The sequence below is a fragment of the Amia ocellicauda genome, chromosome 19 (assembly GCF_036373705.1).
Source record: "Amia ocellicauda isolate fAmiCal2 chromosome 19, fAmiCal2.hap1, whole genome shotgun sequence".
NCBI classification, from domain to species: Eukaryota; Metazoa; Chordata; class Actinopteri; order Amiiformes; family Amiidae; genus Amia; species Amia ocellicauda.
This window is the reverse complement of record NC_089868.1, coordinates 8,030,433-8,055,683: the sequence shown is the minus strand read 5'-3', so window position 1 is coordinate 8,055,683 and position 25,251 is coordinate 8,030,433. Positions and strand designations below refer to the sequence as shown.

The 25,251-nt window shown below is 38.6% G+C and overlaps 1 protein-coding gene across 6 annotated transcripts in view; it reads left to right on the top strand.

The window, feature by feature from the left end:
• The window catches only part of patj (PATJ crumbs cell polarity complex component), a 280,589-nt gene that overhangs the window by 230,638 nt on the left and 24,700 nt on the right, over window positions 1-25,251 (top strand). For all 6 annotated transcript variants that reach the window (XM_066691664.1, XM_066691663.1, XM_066691661.1 and 3 more), the window contains 6 exons: window positions 1,608-1,706; window positions 4,141-4,233; window positions 6,071-6,154; window positions 7,597-7,726; window positions 8,801-8,907; window positions 16,957-17,040. In XM_066691664.1, coding sequence (XP_066547761.1) covers window positions 1,608-1,706; window positions 4,141-4,233; window positions 6,071-6,154; window positions 7,597-7,726; window positions 8,801-8,907; window positions 16,957-17,040 — 597 coding nt within the window. The remainder of the gene's footprint in view (window positions 1-1,607; window positions 1,707-4,140; window positions 4,234-6,070; window positions 6,155-7,596; window positions 7,727-8,800; window positions 8,908-16,956; window positions 17,041-25,251) is intronic.

Genomic DNA, 25,251 nt, shown 5'->3' with positions numbered 1-25,251 from the left:
TTTCCTCACGCATGTTTCATCACCAGCTCAGTTAATCACCAATTTACATATTCATCAGCATTTTCCACATTGTTACAAACTGCACACGCACACTGTCTCTTCTAATTTCAATGAAATATTCTTTAATGACCTACGATTCCAAAACAGACTTTTATCAAATCCTACAGTTACAGCAGTTGTAGCTTTTTACATGATCTAATCTAATATTCCAGTAATACATATTGGGAGGAACCAGCATGTAAACATAATGTGCAGTACACCAGGTGAATATTTGTAGTTTGTGGTCACTCAATGTAATTTTATGTTGTTGCATTTGTTTTAACTTCTTAGTTAATAAATAAATACATAAATAAATAAATAAATAAATAATAATAAAAACTAGTGGATAGAGAGAGACGGGGAAGAGGGTGGGTGTTTAAATTAGGGCTATAGCACAAATATTGACGCAGTATATTTTACAATGTAAAACAGTTTATATGTATTATTTTATTAACTCGAAATTTGAAATACGTCTTTTACGTTTTTCTTTATACAACATAGCATAAACCTGAAATATGAAAGAATTATGAAACAAAAAAACACTTTGAAATGGCTCAGTTTATTACAGCTGCAGAAAACACGCTTTTCATCACTACAGTGCCCCGCACTAATACAAAAGATTTAGCTTCCATGATCAAACAGGTGACTGATCAAGACATTGATCCAGAGACCTGTGTTTGCAACGAGATCAAGAGTAGAGTTATATCATGTGGAAATCTGCTAATAAAATAAATAATAATAATAATAATATATGAATGATATGTAGAAAATTACGTGTTTTAGGAATCAACATGATGATAACTCTTTCACAAGGACTGATGTTATTACAAAGTACAGATGTATTATATTCATAAATATTCATATTAATAAACTCCGGGTCTGGCGGTTGTAGGAGAAAGTATTTATAACATATACATTTTGAGGAGTTTACAGCTGAAACCCCCTATGTGTATTTAATTCAAATATGTATTAACATACAAGAAGGGATATGAGGGAGAAATTCATATATGCAGAGATATTTACTTTTAAATTGCAAAATACACACATAAAGCTGTTTTTAATGTTATTGTCTGCTCCTTTTATCTGACCTATTTATTAATTGTATTCTATTGTGTGAATAAAATGCTCTTTGGGTTATCTTTTTGAATTACACGTCATTATTCTTCCTTTAACCATAGAGATGCTGTGTGGGGTGGTTTCAGTATTTGTTAAATGCTCTTATTTCCCTTATATGCAACATCGATGTGCCGAAATTAAAATAAATAAATAAATAAATGATTAAATGTTCGTGAAGAAAAGTGTATGAGGAAAAGACAGGATCCCAAACAAAACACAGGTTGTCAGGATTTTATCTGCGTAAAGATAAATTACAAATGTGTTTGTAGCAGTACATGAGAGAGAGAGAGGGTGGAGGGGGCAGGGAGTTATAACTATATAGTGTTTAGAATAATGTCATGTAGATTGTTTCTTTTTGGAATGGTGATTAACTTTTTTTTACTGCTATCTTAATGTAGAGTAAAATTTGGTACCTCTCTCATAGCCTTACTGTGGAATTTTTTTTGCTTCAGTCCCAGGACACTTCAGGGCTCGTGACATCTACAGACAAGCCCGCAACGGCTGAGGATTTGTCGCCCAACCAGAATATCCCTACAGTGTCACTTGTAAAGGTGAGGACCAGCACAGCCGTACTACAATATCAGCCTCTGACCTCAGGTTTAAGTCAATGGATATTTTAATGCATGACAAAACGGAAATCTCATTGAAAACCTGAGCAGAGTGTTTACTCCCTACTGAAAATCACCAAAAGCCTAGGGAGATGTCTTCACTGGTAACTATACAGGCAGAAACATCAAAGGACAAATAACTACAGGAACTCACAATGGGATATGAGACTCCGGTGAAACTACAGAGCAGGAACAGGCAGATGGTATAATTTTACCCTTTTTACAGGACAGGGTTTTCAGTGCAACACCAAGGAAAAATGAAATCCAATACATTACTCCAAGTCAGTAACGTAATCAGAATACTTTTAGATTACTTTTGGAATACTTTTTTTTCTTTATCAAAAAACAAAAGCAGCTGAGTTCAACAATGAAAATGGTAATTAAGATTTGCCTCAGTTTAAAACATGCATTTTGATCAGTCCTGGCCCTAGGATGAACTCGGCAGGGGGGCCACAAGTAGGTATTTGATTTGGGGGGGGGGTTAGTGTTCGAATTGCTGGCGAAGTGCGCTGGGGGGGTAGTAAAATTACAGAATGCCGCAATGCACGTCAGTTTTGTAACAAGAATGCATATTACCGTAAGACATTTCTACATGGACAAATAATAACCGGTTCAAAATAAAATGTGAGGGGCATAATATTCCAACTGAGGGGGCATTGCCCCCTTTTGCCCCCCCATGCCTCCGGGCCTGATCTTGATACCCTTATTTTGTTTACAAAGCGACATAAATCAGACACATCAATAATGTGTTAATGTCAATGAAGGTGAATGACGTTCAGTCATTTTAATGCAAAAATGTTCAATTTTCTGCTAATCACTGATATCGTGAAACACTTTTTCTTGAAAACTTAAATAGGTACCTTGTCTGTAAATTATAAGTACGTTTAATGCTTATAAAGACTACAGTTTATTTTGTTATATCTGTGAAGATACACGGATCAAGCAACTTGTTTTAATAAAGGGTCTTTAAACGCCATGTATTGTTATCCATGGTATTGTTATCACCGGTTGCAATTCACCAGCACCGAAAACAGTTTGAAATCAATGCAATTAGGGTGTTATTTTTAAGTATCAACAAGTGACGAATGTTATGCATCTTGTTTCTGCAATTAACACATAATTGACATCTTACCTTCTTTTAAGTGATATCTATCGGTTTGTAAAAGTGTAAAGGTTTGACATGTGAGGATCCCCTGAACGCACATTCTGTTAAAGAGCACCGCACAGCACGACACTGGTTAGTACTGTTTTGTTTTAGACTATAAACACGTTGTATGTTGTTATTTTTGAATTATATTAAGTCTTCATTAAGATCACAGAACCAGATAGAATGCACAGAAACATGGATGTGTCTTAAATTGAGATAGGATAACTTATTATTGCAAATACAAACTATCGATAACGTTTTTGGTTATACTATACTATGGTGCTGCCGTTTTGCTTATTATTATGCTTTCATACAAATTGTTATTAAAATGCATATTTTCTACTCGCATGTCAATCATAATTGTATTACAGTTGCACATATTTAAAAAATAAAATCTCACCTCCAGATGTTTTTTTTTTAATTTTAAGTTTAATCCTTGGAAGCAGACAGTACATTGTCCCATAGGCACATCTTGTATTGCACTTCAATATTTGTTGCATTTTCTTTCTTTCTTTGGAAGTTAGCAATTGCCTGTACTTCCACAGTTAAATCCCTGCTCACACATAATGTTGCCACAGCGGCCACAGTTGTAGAGCTGTGTTTTATTGGCTGGGATGCTGACTAGCAGCTCCATTCTGCTGCTTGTTGTAGAATGGTGCCGAATCAGCCGCTCTTTGGATGGAGAGCATAAATAAAAACAATGTTGTGAAAATACTACACACGGGCCCCTTCAGATTCCCTCACACTTGTACACTTTGATGTAAATTATGTATAAGTAATCAGTAATCTCTTACAATTTTAAAAAAGTATCGGTAATCACAATACTTGTCTGACAGGAGGAACGTAACGGAAATACAAGTATCAAAATTATGTAATCTGACTACATAACGCCGCTACTTGTATTCCCTTACTCCCCAACCCTGACAAGCAAGAACCTGCCTTACTGTCTGAAAATAAATGTATGAACCTTCTCAAAAGGAAAGGCAACAGGACATATGCAATGTTATTTTAATGACAGATTTACTTACATGTTGTTCCTTGGAATTTCGATTTAATCCAGGCCTTTTAGAGATTTCTATACTTGTTTTTACATTGGTGCATTGTTTTAATGTATGAGATGGTTTATGGATTGCTATATGATCATCGAAGTTCAAAAGCCCCTCCATTAACCTGCACCTCTATGGTGTTTGTTGTGCAGTGAAAACTGATTGCCTTCACTCCTATCCACAGGAGCAGAGCAGTCTGGTATCTGATCTGAGTGCAGAGCCTTCTGGGATGGAGGTGGTGCTGAAGAGCCTCCGTGAGGGAGAGTCCACATCCAAGGTGAGAGATGACGAGCGCAGACACAAATCAGCTTGAAGTGATGTTGAATGGAAAGAATGTCCTGGTCAACTAGGGTTGAGCTTCATTTACTTAATGTAATGATTATAATAAACTCTGTATCCAGCACTTAATCAGCAGAAATCACTTTTTTTATTCTTGAATATCTGAAAACATGTAATACTAAAACCTATGTTGATTGTCAGTTTTTTTTTTTGCCAAGCTACATTTGTTATCTCCTCCTGGAAGGTTTGAAAAGGACAAGTGTTAAGAATTCTGCTGTGGCTTTTCCGATTAAAACTTTCACACACAACTCAGGATGTATCCTACAGCCATAAGATATTAGGGAAATTCATTTGCAAAAACAGTGAAGATTGAATTCACTTTTATTCGTCAAAGTGAGAGTAATTGAGTAGAGTTTTAATTCCCCCAGCCCCCTATACCAAAAAACACAAGAGAGTGTTGTTGTCAGTGTATTTTCTTTTCAGATAACACTACCTCCTGTTTTCTGCTAAAAACGGCTCATAGGCAATTTTCAGTGAACTCAATTTCATCTATCCATTCACATTGTGGAAAATTATATAGCATAGTATGAAAACAATCTTCAGCAGTCTTTTTTGTTTGTATAGATTTTCCAGCAATTTATATGTCACACTCCATTGCTCTTTCACAGAGCCACAAGCGATTACATTATAGTAGCTGGAAGCAGCACAATAGCGGCCTAGTCCTGGTGACCCGATGTTCTGTGAAAGCAACTCGTTTATATTTTGATGCTTTTAGGCAAGTGATGATACTGGAGAAACACCATGTACCGGAGCAGTCATCAGAGACAGTCTTCCTCCTCCATTAGGCTTAGTAGCAACTAGAAATATAGATGGATCAGTCATGGAGAAATTCTTAGAACCATGATCACTTTTCTCTATTCAACTTCATAATAACTGTTCTATCTGTTCTATAGAAGCACCATTGCATGTCAGCTCTAACTCTTGAATTGTGCACTAGCTCCCTTATTGTGAGTTATGAGCTCACTCATTAAGGGTCATGCACCTCTTTGATCAAGCTAAGAATACATTTAGCAAAATGTCTAATTTTCCTGACATGATGCAGGTGACTGATTTTATCTTTCCAGGCCAGGAAGCCTTTTGTTGCACCTTCTGACATGTATTTATTTTCTCAAATTACTGAGTGAAAAAGCAAAACGAGGAACTGTTTTATTTTTTCAAAGACCAACCTGCAAGTGACTAATGAATGTTGCATTGCAGTCTGACCCTTGGACACGCCCATTGCCCTGTTTTAAGACCAGCTTTTTTTTTTTTTTGGTGTGTGTGTCATTGTTTTTCTTTTGTCAAAAAAACTAAATAATAACAATATCATCCACAAAGCAGACATTGTTTTATTTGGTTGGTCAAAGTTTTTAGAGACGTAAGGGAAATAATAAACCAGTTATATTCGGTTGATCATTTTGCTGTAGAGAACACAACACTCAGCAATTTTCTAGACAAGCTCAGGTGTGCACTCCAAGCCTTCATTTTAAACACGGCAGTGCAATCATTCATCCTTGTTTAAACCCATTTTCAAGAAGAAAGCAAAATGATGGAAAACTACATACACCACGCATACAAGCATACAACACTGTCCTACTCACTCTAAATGAGCACAATTGAGAAAATAATGAGCCATCACCTGCTCCTATAAACAGACTGATGGCTGAGCTCTGTGATCTGTCTGTCACTGACACTGGTACCCAGTCTTATCCGAAACACTTCTGCAGCACCTACATGAATACAGTATTAACAAGGAGCTTGTTTTCACCACTGCATGCTCTCTTTACCACTTCCAGAAAATCAAGCCATCAGAGAAGACAATGTCGACTGGGAGCGAGAGTTCTGGCAAACCTCTTCTTGAACAGGTAGACTTAACAGTGGTAAGTGAAGGCACTACCTGTATTATTATAGCCTCATCCTGCACCTTGTAGTTTCTGTGTACAGAGAACATTTACACGAGAGAATCTTGCCAGGAAATGGATGGTCAGGTTACATCTTGTTTGACTGAGACTCGTTTGAAAGCCTTTCTCCCAAATGTGGATGTGCATCATGACTTCATGTGTGAAGAACCACATGTGCCATCTCCACCAATAACAGCATCTAAGTAAAAATAGTTTCAGGTTAATATATATGCAATAATCTTCCCTAGCAAAGGGCTAAAATTCTTTCTTCTCTCATTGTTTTAACTATTCACTTGATACACGGGGAGAGGACTATGGGTCAGACATGTCCACTAATATTTTGAGGTTTGGATTCTTCAATATGGTGAAATTGCTCCCAGGATGCCAGCTCTCTTCCTGGTTTGTATAGCCTTAGTAAACGGAGAGTGTGGGACTTTCCTTGGGTGGAGTTTACACAGTATACATGACACCGCTTTTGTTGGGTGGTTTGGAATTTGTCTTGGATTTGGCCCCATCTAGCCAGATGACAGGGAACTCTCTGTCTTGCTGACCTTACAGTGTTGTTAGTGAAAAATGCATCTGCCATCCATTTCTAAGCAGTGCTATTGTGAAATTAAGAGGATTATTTTACAGGGTATATTTTTGAAAAAGCATGACTTTTTCCCTTGCTGGTGCCCAGGATATAGAGATAAGGTGTGTTGGTAAAAAATTGTTGATTCCAAAAATTGAGTAGGTTTAAAGAACAACATATATTTCGGTTTCCATATAACAAGTAAATAAAAATAAAAAAGGCATTAGTGTCACAGACTTCTGCTGTGAACATAACATGCCTGACTTGTTGAAGTTAGTTCTCCTATTGCTTTTTGGGACTGATTTATTTTTACACTGGATACCTGACTGATGGCCAGCTCTATCCACACATATATTCTTACCTCCAAGCACACAGCTGGACCATCACTCAGGGGTGATCAGAGTGAACAGAAGGCCAGTTTCCTGCCAGTGTTACAAATGTATTTAATTTTAGAATCCCTGGTCATGACTCAAATGATTGAGATAAAAATGTATTTTTCAGTCAAGCCAATACAAATAGAAATAAGGTAGATTTTTCCTCTGTTTTACAGCATTCTATGTCTGATTAAGTGCCCAGTGAGATTTTTTTCTTCACAGGCAAAATATGTTTTTTTTTTTTTTTTTTTGCCAAAAACCTGTTCAAAATGTGTCTTTCAGCTTGTTTGCTCTGAATGATGTGGATGCATTAACCTGGAGACCTTTGAAACCAGGTCTTTCTTTTACATTAGCCAAATCCAACAGGCTTTTGACAGACCATGCCTATAATAAAAAAATTAAAGGATTACAATTGACGGGACCAACGGACACAAGACATCAAGAGCAAATACTCTCTGTTTGTCCATTTGTTCTAGGCTGCCAGCATCCCGAAAACGTCCAAGAGCTCAACAAAGCTGCCCATTGGTACCCTGGACAGAACTACGGTGCCCCCTGCTGCGCTTTCGTCTTCCTGCACCACCCCAGACTTTGAGTACTGCACCCGAGGTATGCTGCAGCTCAGCGGCTCCTTCAAAAGCCACTTGCTGCTCCCTTGGATGGTGACATCACCCCTCATACATAGTGCATAATTATTGGTATTTTTGGACTGGGGTCACACCTTTGCCAAAGGTGACCTATGAGTGATAGTTATATAAATTGCATATAATAGACTATTATAAACTTACAGGCAGCTGTAAAAATACATTAATTACTTAATTACAAAATACCAATACAAAGTTGAATGGTCTGAGCAGCCACAGAACACAGCATAAACCTACTGTCAGAATCAATTAAGTGAAATATCACTGGGGTAACCACAGCTAGTACGATACGGGATCTGAATGTAATACACTTTAGTACACCAAGTTCAGCAAAAAGGTGTCTTTGATCTGATCTTCTTTGGTGGGCAGGGACAAGGACCACAAGTGCTTCTGGTTTTCATTCCACCCTGTTATTTAAATATTTTAACCTATTATTTCCTTATTATTACTTATTTTATTGCCCATGTCTTACTAATAAAGGGTTAAAGTGGCCTAGAAAACTTCATAGGTTCTGGCCATTAAGGACTGAATTGTGCTCCCCTACTGTACCTACTGACTGGGAAATGACTCCACTTCAGACACTAACCACCACAAATGCATAGTGATTTACTTCAATGTTCAGTATGTTTCTACTATTTGTGTGCACTTTTGTGTCATTTTCTAGCATTCCACTCAATGGTTCTCACAAAGGCAAAGAAAATACATAGTGGTTTCAATGACTCATTTGTATGGTTCTCTGTGTTAAACTCATCATATTTAGAAGCTAAAATTGAACAGATGTCAGGCATATTGAACAGAGCTTTCATCTTAAATGCTCCAAAACAAATATTTGAGAAATGATAAAAATGTACATTGGGGAGGAGGAGGTGGCTTTGTGAATAAGATTAGTCCTTGGACTTGAAACATAACATTTAATGTAGTTAAAAGCACTTTTAATTTCAAAGACTGTACATGCACATCCCACACGATTTAAATCTGTTGTAAAACCTAAGGGGAAAATGCAAAAACGTGTCCCTGTGTTTTCTTTCCCTCTCTGTAGATCCGGCAACTTGCCCCATTGTCCCAGGACAGGAGACTGTCATTGAGATCTCAAAGGGCCGGTCTGGCCTGGGGCTGAGCATTGTGGGTGGCAAAGACACACAACTGGTAAGTAACACATTCTGTCCCAGGAGTGCTAATGACTGCGATACCATGCTGCCCTGTATATATGGTATTTATATATACCAGATTTTTTTTTTTTCTCATAAATAATGTATGCAATATCCCTCTACAGTGGCTTTAGACTCCAAGGAGAGGGATGGTATGTTGCCAGCCAGTTTACTTTATTATTCGGGGAAGTGGACCTAGCATTAAGATGATGGCCTTAAATTTGGGGGGTGTTTTATCATGACCATGAAAAGAACAGAATTGTGAACAAAACAAAAATGTTTTCCACACCTCCGGGTTTCAGTGGGCTTGCCTTGGGGACAAGTGTTTTCCTCATGAAGTAAACAAGAAAGGCTCTCCTTCCAGCAGCTTTCGAGAAATTATTTCCAAATCCAAGCAGAGAAAATAAAACAATTGAAAAAAATAAATAAAACTTGGCTTCATCATTACTGTCATCTTATCATAGCTTTGGGAGAGACTTTTATACTGTGAGGAGTCCAGAGATGTGCAAATGAAGCCAAGAGAATCCAATTACCCATCATCCAGCACCTCTCAGAACCCCAACAAAGACCTTTATTTCAGTACTTGTCCTCAGGAGGAAGAATCCGTTTCATGTGTGGGAGACTTTAGACTAAATTAGCCTCAGCGTTAAAAAAGCACCTAATACTTCTGAAAAATCTTAATTAAAGAGAAATCCTACACTAAAACCCTCCGCTGTCCAGTCTCTTCCCATACTTCAATCATCAATGTAACATATACTTAAACTAGCATGTCATTGTGTTTATGTTGCAGATATCATGAATTGACCACAGTATGTTAGAAATGTAAGAATTTCCCATCATTGTAAATGGGTGGAGATTAACACCAGCCCTTAAGCTAAATTCTCAGAGGGCGACCGGTGTGTCTTTGATTATCAACGATTAGAGCTGACGTGTAGAAGCAAGTTGGGTTGACTACTAATTCACAGTTTTATACTGGCATATAAGTGGCAAAACATTTTCAAACCTTTTTCAAACTCCTATCTTGTAGCAAATCCTGTGATTAAAGAAAAGTCAGATTATTTCCTGCCTGTTTTTTCCTCTTTTTGCCTGTTGCTGATGTGTGGCTGTAGGGGCCGAGTTGAGAGCTCCATTGCATTGGGAGAGTGACTTCTATTTGTGAAGAAGTTCAGGATTTCCTCTTAATTAATGTTTTATATAAATGCTAATGTATTCAGTATACAGTGAGGGAAAAAGGTATTTGATCCCCTGCTGATTTTGTACGTTTGCCTACTGAAAAAGAAATGATCAGTCTATAATTTTAAAGGTAGGTGTATTTTAACAGTGAGAGACAGAATAACAACAACAAAATCCAGAAAAACACATTTCAAAAAAGATATAAATTGATTTGCATGTTAATGAGGGAAATAAGTATTTGATCCCCTATCAATCAACAAGATTTCTGGCTCCCTGCAAGATCTCACCTCCTGGAGTTTCAATGATCATGAGAACGGTGAGGAATCAGCCCAGAACTACACGGGAGGATCTTGTTAATGATCTCAAGGCAGCTGGGACCATAGTCACCAAGAAAACAATTGGTAACACACTACGCCGTGAAGGACTGAAATCCTGCAGCGCCCACAAGGCCCCCCTGCTCAAGAAAGCACATACACAGGCCCGTCTGAAGTTTGCCGATGAACATCTGAATGATTCAGAGGAGAACTGGGTGAAAGTGTTGTGGTCAGATGAGACCAAAATCGAGCTCTTTGGCATCAACTCAACTCGCCATGTTTGGAGGAGGAGGAATGACCCCAAGAACACCATCCCCACCGTCAAACATGGAGGTGGAAACATTATGCTTTGGGGGTGTTTTTCAGCCAGGAAATTGAAAATGGGTCGTGGATGGGTATTCCAGCATGACAATGACCCAAAACACACAGCCAAGGCAACAAAGGACTGGCTCAAGAAGAAGCACATTAAGGTCCTGGAGTGGCCTAGCCAGTCTCCAGACCTTAATCCAATAGAAAAATCTGTGGAGGGAGCAGAAGGTTCGAGTTGCCAAACGTCAGCCTCGAAACCTTAATGACTTGGAAAGGATCTGCAAACTGGAGTGGGACAAAATCCCCCCTGAGATGTGTGCAAACCTGGTGGCCAACTACAAGAAACGTCTGACCTCTGTGATTGCCAACAAGGGTTTTGCCACCAAGTACTAAATCGAAGGGGTCAAATACTAATTTCCCTCATTAACATGCAAAGAAATGTGTTTTTCTGGATTTTTTTGTTGTTATTCTGTCTCTCACTGTTAAAATACACCTACCATTAAAATGATAGACTGATAATTTCTTTGTCAGTGGGCAAATGTACAAAATCAGCAGGGGATCAAATACTTTTGTCCCTCACTGTAGCTACATAGGACCTGTATCTGTATTATCAGGGAGGTCAGTGATTTCCATTTAAAGCCCAATATTAAAAAAAAAAGAGCTGAATTCATTGTTGGAAGGCATTATCCTTGTTTTTCTCTCCCTTTTAATGTCTGCACTTGTCTCTCTATTAGTCTGTGTGACTGATATTTTCTCTCCTCAAAGTCTGCCAGACATCACTATTACTGGTTATAGGAGGGTTCTTGACTGAAGACTGTCAGAACCCAGGAAAAAGTGTTCTCTCCTTTGGGCAACTCCTTTAGAGGTGACGCAACCGATTTCTGGATCTATTTAAACTGTTCAGATGATTGTGTTCCAATAGTAAATGTATCCATCACTGAAAGACAAGTATTATCATTTAAACTTTTGTAACTTGTATTCACACTTGGAATAAACTTCATGACTACACAAGCATTGACGAAGAACAAAAAGAAAATACAGCAGAAGGCTCAGAGGATCGCTGTTCTAGACACTGTGTCTCTGGGGCCCATCACACACTGCATGATACAATATTCTGTGACAGGGTTTTCCCAGGCCCCGTATTTGTGATGTTGTCAGATGAGATTTTACAGGATTGGATGATCAATTTCAGCCTCCTCAAAAACTTGAAACAAGTTTAATATTTTGCAGTCAGCAAATCTCATCATCTAGATTTCAGTGCTAACTTGCAGGTTGGTTTTGATTGCCCCAGGCATTGTGTTATGGGTTTCATACTGGGTTATTACCGAACGTAAATCAATACATAAAGAAATAAAAGTTATTCCCCTGACTGAAATGTTATGAACTGTCCAAAATAAACCTGAATTCAATACTGAAATCAGCTGGGGTACTGGACTGTACTAACCTCTTCTGCTTACAAACAATCATTGGAAATATTACTTTTACATTCTACCTGCTGTTTACTAATTTTCTAATATCCCTACTAGCTTACATGTTTATTTTGTCTTCTTCAGTTTAAATAAAGTTTCAACCCTGCCCCATGTGTTTGTGTTCTACCTCAAATCTACTCACATGTGTTAATAAACTCCACACCAGGCCTAAATTATACTGCTAGGAGGATTGTAGTGGTATCATGTGGTTTTGGAAAGTTCGAGTTCTCTGGTAAACATTTTGATGTGGCTATATGTCACTGGCTTTATATCAAATAAGGAGACTAATATGGTCGAGGATTTTAAGTCTAAAATCTAAAATGTGTATAATTACTACTAATATAATTTTATATTATAGAATATTTCAAAACTAGATTGTTACACTAATAATCATCTGTTTACTTTGTGGAACTTTACCGATTTGATAGTTCTCCCACTGGTGCAGGTCACCAAACATGATATGCAATCATTGCATCAGTGAACACCATCTCTAGGTAACTGTCCACTAACTGTAACTGTGCATGTTTCTGAAATGTATTAGGTCTAGTGACTGAATAGCACGTTGGGTCGAATGGCCTCCTTTCGTTTGTAAACTTTCTTAATATCATCATACATAAGTTCATGCTCTTTGCAAATGCATTCTTGGTCAGTTATCTTTCAAGTCGGAAGCACTGCCCAAGGGGGAGTGGTTTTTGCCCACTTCCATAGGAACCCGATCGACAACGTCACTCTATCAAAGCTGCCATTGGCCACTGCGCACGTCACTCAGAACAGGTCCCTTCCCACTTCCTGTTCTATAAAACATGTGCCGGTAGACCTTCGACATAAAAATCTACCAAATCATCACTGTCACTCTCATTATTCATTAATTTCAATAGTCTGCCCTTAAAGGCTCATACAAGTATCCAGCTGTTGAATCTGAATGTATTTCTTCATCCACATTATGCTAAATTTGTTTATTTTATCACAATCTCAGTATTTTCCAGTACTTTGTTTACACTAGTTTCTGTATACAGCATATATACGTGTATCAATGACATGACATCAAAGCACCAGCACCATTTTAGAACTCTAGTGGAGCAAAGCTTAGTGAGCTTTAAGGACTTTGAACAGCTTAAACTATGCATTGTTAGTAAATAGTAAGCTGTTATTGGTTGATATTGTATCAGGAACACCTGATGTATTGAATTGGCTGTACATTTGTGATCACTACATATGTACCCTTTAATGTGTGTTAATCCTTGGATGTGACACATAAGTGTCTCTAAAGAGCGTATGTATAAATAATGATAGGAATGTATTGGGAATATATGTACATAGAGTTAATGTCTGGTTGTCCAGACTATAGCAAAGATGTCAGTCTCTGACTACCTTAACAGACATTGTAAGTTGTGGCACCAATGTCTATAAAAAATATTTGTAGATAGATGACTACTGGACTATCACTAGGTCCTTCTACAATGACAATCCAGTGCTGCAAACCTCTTATTACATCAAGGAGAGAACTGCGTATCAGAGATCTCAAATACCTGGCCAGTTGCTTAGCCTGAATCCAATGAGGCATGCACGGCCTACTCCTTACTGCTCTCTGAGGAGGCTTCTCAACATACCCACAGCCCATGACATAGCTTATTGAAATGCCTACACATACATGTCATACCTATCCCCATAGTCTAATGATAAGCAAGTGAGGCAATCCTTTAAATGGAGAGAATATTTTCCTTCTCTGAAATTGCAGTGGTCACCTGGTTTGTTTAGGTATCTGTCTAGTTTCTGAATACAGCTGCAGGTCCTGTCTGATTTAATCTGAATGGTACAGGGAGTTACGATCCACATGGCTGCAGAGAGCACTGTGGGCTCCTGACAGTTATTGCTCCAGGCAGATTGAGTGGAAAAAGCGCTTCAATCCGCTTCATACATGCAGGAGAGATGCAACGCTTATTATTTGCTTTCTGTAGCTCTTCAGTTTGACCAAGCAGGAAGTGTCCTCCCCCCTCATCAGGAGCTGAATTCATCAGTATTTTGGTTTTGAACACCATGTTTAAGAAGTCAATTTGGAGCGATTGCTGTCAGGCATGGGGATGCTGAGAGGGGATTAAATGGATCAACAGTCTGAGCAACTGCACTGCTAAATCAGCTGTGGATGTGTAAGATTACAGGCTGCAGCGCATGCCCCCCTACACTAAGGAGGAAGGACAAAAATAATTACAGGCCCTGCGTGTCTACGACAGCCTTTCAAGTGTTGTTCAATGGATCAGGATGTGCTCTGTAGTCAGACTGAGCGGAGTTTGTGGAGTGGACTACTGTATTCCACTCATTTTGGAAACCTAACAAGAACGGTGTTGAACACCTACGTTTTCAGTAATGGTATGATTTTCAGTAAGGGGTGATACTAGGGACCCGAATTTGGGGAGCAGTAGTTTGTTAAGTACTTTAATCAATGTGGAGAATCTTATGCATGTATGTGCATATATAATGGTGTTGACAATTATGGGTTTACGTGGCGATGTGACTGAAATACAACTTAGAAAGGAAAAATAAGACAATCAATATAATTTCTCTAAGAAATAAAGGAGAAACAAAATGGAACTGAAGATGTTTGTATTAGTGGGGGGCTTTTATCCCCACTGTTATCTAGCTTATCATAAACGATGTTAGCATGGTTAAGGCTGGTGAGATGAACTCTGCCATTTTAAAATCCTGTTTATCTGATTGTATTAATGGAGTTTTTAGTTTGGCTTGTGTTTAGGGACATTATCGGGCTCCAAACCACACCAAAACCTTGAATGGATGCACACACTGTTGCATGGTAGTCAAGATGCAAATATTGCCTACTTAACTCATTTTATTTGGTTAAAAGCAAGTAATCATCCTACATCAACCAACCTACTACAAGGTGCAGTAAAAAAGGGCCCATGCCAACCCCTCATTTACAATTAGGTGTATGCAAATTTATGCACTTACCATTACCTGTATTGAATGTTATAGTACTATCTTGATTGGGGCATGAAGAGCTCTTGCAAGCAGAGTTAATGCAATAAACAGCAAACCAAATATATCTCATACACACACATAACTTTCACACCTTGACATTTTCTGTCGCACACTTTTAGTATTTTATCACCACATCTCAACATCCTCAGTGTGCTAACCCAGCTGATCCAATTATTTCCATGTCTCACGTGGGATTCTGGAAAAGTCTGTGCTCTTTTCACAGGCAACATCTCAGTAGCATTGAGGTACACTTCAACATCTAGGGACTGTTATAGGACAACATGAGTTACTTTGTGACATCACCATATTAAGTGACTGTATGAAATGGCTTAGGAGGAGATTTGAAACAGCTGTAGAAGGAATGCTTTTTTTAAATACTGTAAAAAAAGAAATAGCTGTCAAGACCCAGAAACTTTGTTCTTATAATGTTGTAATGTTGGCCTGCTGCAAATAAGAAAATAGTCTGAGAGCAATATAAGCAGTCTCCTTCAGTGTCAATCCAACCATTACACTATTTAATTTGCCAGCTATGTCATTTCTTACATTGGATTTCTTTTGAAAATAAAATACACAACGAGAGTAGAAAGTTTGTTTTCCATATGTTTTAATACCCTTTAATCTCTGGCTTTAATATATTGCAAGTGCAGTTTTTGAGACCGTAGCTGACTGCACGCCTCTGGAATTTTAAGAGAATAAATCCAGTGAGGTAGTGGTTCTCACCCTGTTTACATAATCCAGCATGAAACGGTGATCCAGGGAGAGGGAGAATGTAAAAAAGCTAGATAGGACTCCAGGGGCGTTTGATTTTGTTTATAGAACCTACTTGTGATCCTGGATGGAAGGAACTGACCGATCATGCTCTTTGATTGTGATGAGTAGCGTTTGTGTCACATAGGAGAGTTTCTGGTGTTTTTTGTTGCTTTCACTTGTTTATTGGGCTGGTTTTAATCAATGGCCCTTTCCTGCACTCTTGTGTTTGTAATTGTCTCCCAATGCTTCTGATTGGCGGTCTCTAGTTTTCTACAGAATCATCAGCCATGATTTGGAGGCCACATTTTCTCAGTACAACTCAAGCTTTTTCTAGCATCAATAGCAAAAATGAATGGAAATTAAACAATTAAGGGGTCACAAAGCCAGTGTAGATTCCATCAAATAAGAACCCAGCTAACAAAAGACCTTTGTGGCAACATTCAAACAATGGAGACAAGACAACGAAAAGTGATTGTTGCAACACCAACTGGTAGACTCCAGAGGACGCTTTCAAAAGCATTGTAAAATTACGTTCATACAACTATGGAATGTATCTTTCTTTGTATGGAATACATAGCAATGCTGCTTATTTAGGAGTCAAACAATATGAATGAATATGTTTTGAGTTGTCTTCCACACACAGGATAAGCATCCCAGATGTTGTGAAAAATTGAACAACCAGAAAATAGAACATATGTAAACACGGTTACTTTCCCAAGAGCATTACATTAGGAAATTGGTTTGAAAATATACACAATCTTCACTCTTCCACTAAACGTGTAGCCAAATACTGACCTTTCTACTACAGTTTTGTAACACTGTACTTGGCAGAATGGAAATTCAACCTAAACAAAACATTGCTAGGAATTTCGCCTGGCAAAGTGGTGCTTTCTTCTTTTAAAAGAAGGCAGTGTAATGCTACATCGTTAAGTAGTTCCAAGAAATCTGAAGTCTTGCAAAGCAGGGTGACATGCTTCTGTATTTTAGGTAAGAAGGCCTTTCTTAGGTAGGTAATAAGAATGTATTTTTTCCTTCCAGGATGCCATTGTCATCCATGAGGTGTATGAGGAAGGGGCCGCTGCTCGAGATGGGAGACTGTGGGCAGGAGACCAGATCCTGGAGGTAAGAGCTGAAGCCAGTCTAGGTCAGTGTTGGACCCTGAGAGAGACCAAGCACTTTCCCAGCAAAGGTCAAACAGTTTCAGTGCAGTGGCCAATCGAACGTCACTGCTGTCTCATTTTTACTTGAGTTTGATCTGTCTTGTTTTGAGAGAGAAGAAAAAATAGCAAACAATAATACCATACCCTCAGGGCTGTGTTAGATTCCTTGGTTTTCCACAAGGTTTTTAAGTGTCAGATTTTTTGTTTCATTTCAGTCCTGGTTCTCCCATTGCCTTCTCTATTATTTCTCAAATTTCAGCTCCTCCAAAGAGGCCAATTTATTTTTAGATAAGAATAACCATGGCAGTGATAACTAAAACCCTTCGGCATCTGTCTTTCCAAATATATATATACCTTTCTGATAATAAATTGAATATTGTTGCCTAAAATCCCTAACAAATATATAGAGAATCTGCAATAAAATCAAAAGAGACTCCAAGAGGAAGATGGAAGCAATAAGAAGCAAAGCTCTGAAAGAAAAAGTGAAAAGTCTCAAGTCAATCAGCAATGTAGTACAGACACTAGATACATCTATTATAAATAACAACTGTGATTAGATTGTTTGATCTGTACAACACTGTTTGGAGGCATTATACATCCGTTCACTAGTCCTCTCATTGAACTGCTTTATTAATGTACACCACCATGATGGCATGTTGTGGTTATCCCCATCATGGGACACCTATGTTAATAATGCATTTCCCGGCAGCTTTTAATTAATTTTGAACCGGGTACAGGATCGCAAGTTTGAAGTTACATCTGGAGGGTCACATACACTGCCCTTAATAATCTGAGTCTCTGAAATATACCCGAATCAATCAAGCACAACGAAACAGCTCATAAATTAGCAAAAATAAAAACGGGAGAGAGAGAAGCACTGAGCTCTAATGAAGCTAATGCAGTTCTGGCATTTCTGTAGTACTTTCCTTGTAATAAGCTTCAGGCAACAGTGTTACTCCAATGGTCCTGTCTCTACACAGTAGGAGAAGCTACACAAGATGCATATATGATTGACAGGCTCTGTTCTGTGTTTTCTCCATTGCATTTGGACTCATTTGTCAGTTGTTGAATTGAGAAGACAAGGCACTTAATATCTGGATGTGTGACAAGGTTTCCTGATCTAGATGTCCCCTTAGATGTTTTAACTGGAAACCCAATTTAGGAGAACCTTAGAAAATGAAGTGCCAAGTCTCTGGTAGACTCGTGTTGTGCATGCAGACAGGCGGGCATTCAAAGAACTCTTGAGGGCATTAAGTCACTGACTAGAACATATACAAAGTAGACCAAACTGTCTACTTTTATTAACAGAGCCATTACTGAATAAAAAAATTGCATATTGTTAGCGTATTCATTTTTTCTTTGCTGAGGTGCTGTGTGCAACAGACTTAAACTCAAGGAAACATTTAAGGGAAGAACATAGGGGAAATGTAGTTGTAAGTTGTTTATGGACATTTGCCTCTCTGGGCAGTTTGGAAGGGGTTGGCCTTCACAATGAGAAGTGTTTTGTTTAATTTGTTTCCCCAGAAATAAACATTTGCTGTTTTATTTTCCTTTTTGAGGTGATAGCCTCCAATATGTGTCTATTTGGGAGTGTCCATGCAGCAGAAAAAGTCCCAGTAATTATTCAGACTGATTATCAGACTTCTTAAGACCACCATTTTGTTCCCTCCTTTAAAACTAACAGCAAGTGACTTAAAAAGGCACTTGTTCCTTGTTGTTATTTGATTTCTCACTTCATACCATGCATCTGGCAGAATCCATATTATTTTATGTTTACACTGATATTTGCCACATTAACCTAGCATGCCAGGAAGACTGACTTCTAAAGACATGCTTTTGAGCCAAAGAGAAGAATATGGAGGAGCTGAATAGTCTTGGGGAAAAAAAGAAACAAAAGTTAAACAAAATTTCACATCAATGAAAGTATCGTTTAAAATGTTGACACAAAAAAAAAATATATATATATATACACTCACCTAAAGGATTATTAGGAACACCATACTAATACTGTGTTTGACCCCCTTTCGCCTTCAGAACTGCCTTAATTCTACGTGGCATTGATTCAACAAGGTGCTGAAAGCATTCTTTAGAAATGTTGGCCCATATTGATAGGATAGCTTCTTGCAGTTGATGGAGATTTGTGGGATGCACATCCAGGGCACGAAGCTCCCGTTCCACCACATCCCAAAGATGCTCTATTGGGTTGAGATCTGGTGACTGTGGGGGCCAGTTTAGTACAGTGAACTCATTGTCATGTTCAAGAAACCAATTTGAAATGATTCGACCTTTGTGACATGGTGCATTATCCTGCTGGAAGTAGCCATCAGAGGATGGGTACATGGTGGTCATAAAGGGATGGACATGGTCAGAAACAATGCTCAGGTAGGCCGTGGCATTTAAACGATGCCCAATTGGCACTAAGGGGCCTAAAGTGTGCCAAGAAAACATCCCCCACACCATTACACCACCACCAGCAGCCTGCACAGTGGTAACAAGGCATGATGGATCCATGTTCTCATTCTGTTTACGCCAAATTCTGACTCTACCATCTGAATGTCTCAACAGAAATCGAGACTCATCAGACCAGGCAACATTTTTCCAGTCTTCAACTGTCCAATTTTGATGAGCTTGTGCAAATTGTAGCCTCTTTTTCCTATTTGTAGTGGAGATGAGTGGTACCCGGTGGGGTCTTCTGCTGTTGTAGCCCATCCGCCTCAAGGTTGTACGTGTTGTGGCTTCACAAATGCTTTGCTGCATACCTCGGTTGTAACGAGTGGTTATTTCAGTCAAAGTTGCTCTTCTATCAGCTTGAATCAGTCGGCCCATTCTCCTCTGACCTCTAGCATCAACAAGGCATTTTCGCCCACAGGACTGCCGCATACTGGATGTTTTTCCCTTTTCACACCATTCTTTGTAAACCCTAGAAATGCTTGTGCGTGAAAATCCCAGTAACTGAGCAGATTGTGAAATACTCAGACCGGCCCGTCTGGCACCAACAACCATGCCACGCTCAAAATTGCTTAAATCACCTTTCTTTCCCATCCAGACATTCAGTTTGGAGTTCAGGAGATTGTCTTGACCAGGACCACACCCCTAAATGCATTGAAGCAACTGCCATGTGATTGGTTGGTTAGATAATTGCATTAATGAGAAATTGAACAGGTGTTCCTAATAATCCTTTAGGTGAGTGTATATATATATATATATATATATATATATATATATATATATATATATATATATATATATATATATATATATATATGTAAGTCTATGAGTAGGGTGTTGCTCCATGTCATAGGGATACTGTGAGATTTGGGTGTGATGTTAGTCATTCCCCTACAATGAATAGCTGGGAGTGTTTGGCTAATGGTACCTCCTTTCACTAGATAACCATCTAAAGTAGTTTTGAGCTGTCTTCAATATACTTTACACTGTTGAAGCCCAACATGCTTAGGATAAGAAAAACCCATCTTTCATACATTCATAAAATAATGTCTATTACTATTTTCTTTTCCTTGTGAAGAGTAACTGGATAGCCTGTTCCCCAGTGATCCTAAGGGATAAGAGTTTCATTGTAGCAACCAGGGTTGGAATCGATTCCATTACATGGACTCCAATTAAATTCACTCTGTACACCAATTCCTTCAATTCACATTGAATTGCAATTCCAGGGGTTGGTTAATTCCCCCATATCAACTCCAATTCATTCCCCTCTGTACATGTATTCCTCTAATTCAATTCCTCCTGCAGATCACTTTTTAAAAATCCAGCTCCAGCCTGTTCTAATTTCAGAACTATGTATATTTTCAAAAATGGTGTTATGAAATAAGAGCTATTGGTAAAACAAAAGTGGAAAGCTCACAAATCAGAATATAACAAATGTACTTAATGGTAATTTCATTTTTTGTGACAAGACATTCTCTTCTACATGTTGAAACAAATACTATTCCATTGTGAAGGGTATCATGCTATGCTCATTCTAATTAATTATCTTCAAGAGTTAGTATTCATAATAACTATTGACTTTTAATATAAACGCACATGATTATATGTAATTGAACAGTAATAGGAGCAAAAAGTGAAAAAGGCTCTTCATTTATGTGGAAGCTTACACTCAAATCGGTTATGGGACCTGTTGTTGTCACTTTTGAGGGGCTAAACTGAGAATACCATTCCTCAGTTTTATGAAGAAAAAAAAATCCACCATCATATTGCAGTTGTTTAGCAGTATTGAAATGCGCTTTCAAAATTAAAGTTAAAAATCCAAGTCAAAATCCTTGTGGTGTCTTCTAATTCCAAATCATGAGCAATTCCACGCTTTAATTGGAATTGACTTCTGAATTTCAATTAAATTCACACTTGACCCCTAACTCTAGTAGCAGTTGTTGTAAATGGGTGATATCCCTTAGCATAAAACAGAGTGGTTTCTGTAGAGCTTTTCTTTAACATCTCCAGTAATCTGGAAAGTGTGCAAGAGTGTGACTGAGGGTGTATGTGTGTGTGTGTATTTCTCTGCACATTATTCCAGTGTAAAACCAAATGTTCCTTTGAAAGGAAGCTGCTTGATTACCCTAAGGAGTCAATGATCCTCTCTCAGCACACAGTGTACTTTGGGTCTTGTCATCACTGGCAGCATCATGCTTCAGACAGTTAGTAGTAGCTTGCAGAGGTGGGGGGTTTCCAACCTGATCAATCTGATCAATAAAACAATGTATTCAAACCATGTCATCATAAAACTGACCATATATACTTAATATGGCTCTATTTTTTGTTTACAGCATTTACTGAGGGACAGAAACCACATTAAGACTTTAAGTTTACTCTTCATTTAAACTTGCTAATTATCCAACACATCTGCGGCTTAACAATTGATACTGGTAGAACTGCAGAGAACTAATGGCACCGCGTGGAGTCTTAAGCAATGGGTTTTTTCTGACTCCAGCAAATTAAATATCCTCCGCAAATGCCAGCCTTGGAATTGAATGAGGTTAAACTGCATATTAGAAAAGACTCCCAATACACATCTCTTTCCCTGGTGTGACTGCATAAGAAAGCAAGGCCGTGGTATTGTTAAGAATGATGCTGTTTAATTTAGAAGAAAATATAAATAGTGAATTAATTACCGCATGAAGCAAATTAGCCACCCTCTGGTCTGACAGACCACTAACGCAATATACAGGTGTCCATCAGCTCAAAGCAGAGAGTCTCAGTATAGATCCTTGGGCTCTTTAGCATCCTCTGCTTTGCTTTCCTTCTTAATTACCTAGACTAATGCAGTCCTTTAATTGAAGTGTTTACTTGATTACACCCCTTTAAACTGTCTTTAGCTTTTATAAAAGTGGAACGGGTTAGAAATGATCACCAGTCCTGTAGTGCTGCGGTTCAGAACCGCCCTCATCTGGTCATTTTTCAGGAACCAGCTGTTCAGGATTGAATCAATTTAGGCCCAAGCAGAGCCCAGAATGCTTATTACCGCAGTGTTTGAAACAACATGAGTGTGTGTGATGAACAGCATTAATGGGACACCTACCAAGAGTTGTTTATGTAGCCATAGGGGAGAATCAATGTATTGATCCAGTTGAACAACCAACAGTTTTACGTTGCTACATTTCTTGGCAAACAATGCACCTGCATTAAAGTAGTGTGACAACAAAGACACTTAAAAAAATGAATTAGGAAAACAGTGGGCAATGTGATAACCCCACGGTAGCTTCTGACAAATGAGTTACATGAGTATCTGTGTGCATTTAAAAAACATTTTGCACAATCTATGACCGTTTTATCCCTTTCTAATCTGTCTATTTATTTAAGCAATTCTTCATAAAAGAGCAGGATCACAGGCAACTGAATATGTTAAATATTGTTACATCTGACTTGCTTATGTACTTCAAAGTGTCATACCGGCAATAAATGCTTTTGACAGCTCACTGCCAGACACAGTGAGGTGATGGGGGCACCTATAATTTTCAATTGAGATATATATATCTGCATATGTAAATCAGATTACCTCCATGCAAGTGCCACTCAGTCCCTTCAGTGGCTTTACTAAACACACATAGAAACCTTGGCCTTTTTGGTGTGAATGAGTCTGTTAATAAGACTACTCTTTGATCTGATATTGTCACAGAAAAGTGTTCTGATTTCATGATGAAAAGAATGAAGAAAATTACCTTGTTTTATGCAGTTAAGTCTTACTGCTTACTACCCATGTACCACTGGCCCATCAGTAGAGGGCCTATCATTCAATTTAAACATATCTGTGCAATGGCTCCACCTGCTGGGAATGTGACACAAATACACACTGTAATTATTAGCTATGTAGTTTATTTTTCCCCCAGTGCCTCTATCAGTGCCAGTTAATCTTGTCCATCATGAGCTAAAATACTTCTGCATTTCCATCCCTGCAAACCTTTCTGAATGCACAGGGTTTAGCAATTGGAAAGATTGATCTAGGTAATATAGTCAGAATGTTGAGGGATCAACTTCCAGCTTCATGGAAAATCCCTGTTTGGATGAGGAACAGCTGAGTTCTTACATATGAAAACAAGAATTTTCCATCATAAGCCATCCATTTGGAGAGAGAATTAATCCCACCTCTATATAAGGAGATTGTCTGGGCATGGTCAATGAAGGGTGTATGTAGTTGTGTTACGCTGTTGTAATGGGAAGGATCGCAGGGAGCTTGGGGTGATCGTTTATCCTGGTAAATTTACCATTAGATCGTTGTACTTTGAACATGGTTTATCAGCAGGCCATAGATGTATTCCTTCACTATGCTATACCTTGAATAAACCATAGTCCAACATAGTAAACATGCCTTGCAAATATTTACAATTGTATACCATGGTCCAGTCCAGTAAAGCAGGGTGAAGGCAAGTTGAACACATTGAATATCACTTTGAGACTATGTTACAGCCATAGTAGAACCATGTTAAAACTGTCAAAATCCTACAGTAAAGTTACCAGAGTAAACTGGCATAAGGGGTGGGAAAAACAGCACAGAAATGTTTTCTTAAGAGCCCTTTTGCAGATTTGGTAGAGCAGGGACTGTGTGGGACTGCCTTTCTGCCGCGGGACTCTGTTTTGTGTTGATGTCAGTTCAGCCGTTTCCTGAGGAGGAATGGCCAGCTTCACACTAACACAACAAACCTGACATTACATCTGAGGTGAGAGGAGCACTGGTGAGACTCAGGGAAGGTCCAGTCTCTCTTTTTATTTAAATGTGGAATAGACAATTATTTTAAGTTTTCTGCCCCTAAGTTTTAGAATTGCCAGTTATGCTAATGCATCTCAGCTCATCACTATGTCCCCCACCACCACCCAGCAGAACTGCAAACCTGCAGGTGCCCAGGCAGCCAGTAGGGGATGCTCAATGGCGACAAGCCAAGAGAAACCCATTCCATTTATTCCTCCCTAGCCCGGGTGGTGCTAGGCCAATTGTGCGCCACTGCTGAGTACTCCTGGTCACAATTAGCTAATGACAAGTGCTGGCATCGCACCGGTGAACCTCAGCTCATAAGGCCCAGTCTCTAGAGGGTAAGCTCTCTCCACAAATTGAGCCCTGCCATCAGAAAGAGCACAGCACTGTTGATAGAGATTTAAAAATATATATAATAATTTGGCAAACTAGGGCTGTAAGATTTAAAAGAATATAGTATATATTGTGATCTGTGTTTAGGATCCTTTGGCTCTTCTGGAATTCAACAGGGAGCATGACACAGTCACTCACAGTAATGGATGCTTCTCTATATATGAAAATGACAATTTCCACATTTGTTTCCTGGCCCCGTTTTGCTTGTGAGCCTGGTGCACATTTGGAGGCACAGTCTGGCAATGATTCACACTTATGTACAATAACATAAAGAGCACCCCGCACTCTTTTCAGAGACAGGCTTTGGCTACATTTAATTCATTTAACTTATTTCCTGCTATGAGAAAGGAGAGGATCTTTGGATATTTGCTCTCCCTTGTATTTAGCTTATTGAACAGTGCCACCTACTGTTTTCATGAAAAAGTGCAATTTCTGAACTCACTGAAGACTGGTCTTTTTCTTTAACAGCAAAGAGTTGAAAGACAGTGTTCTGTGGGGCATGTTTTACTGCAATTTACTGTAGGACACATGTATGTTTTATTCTTTAAGCAATGTGGAAATGCATGCTTATATTTGGTA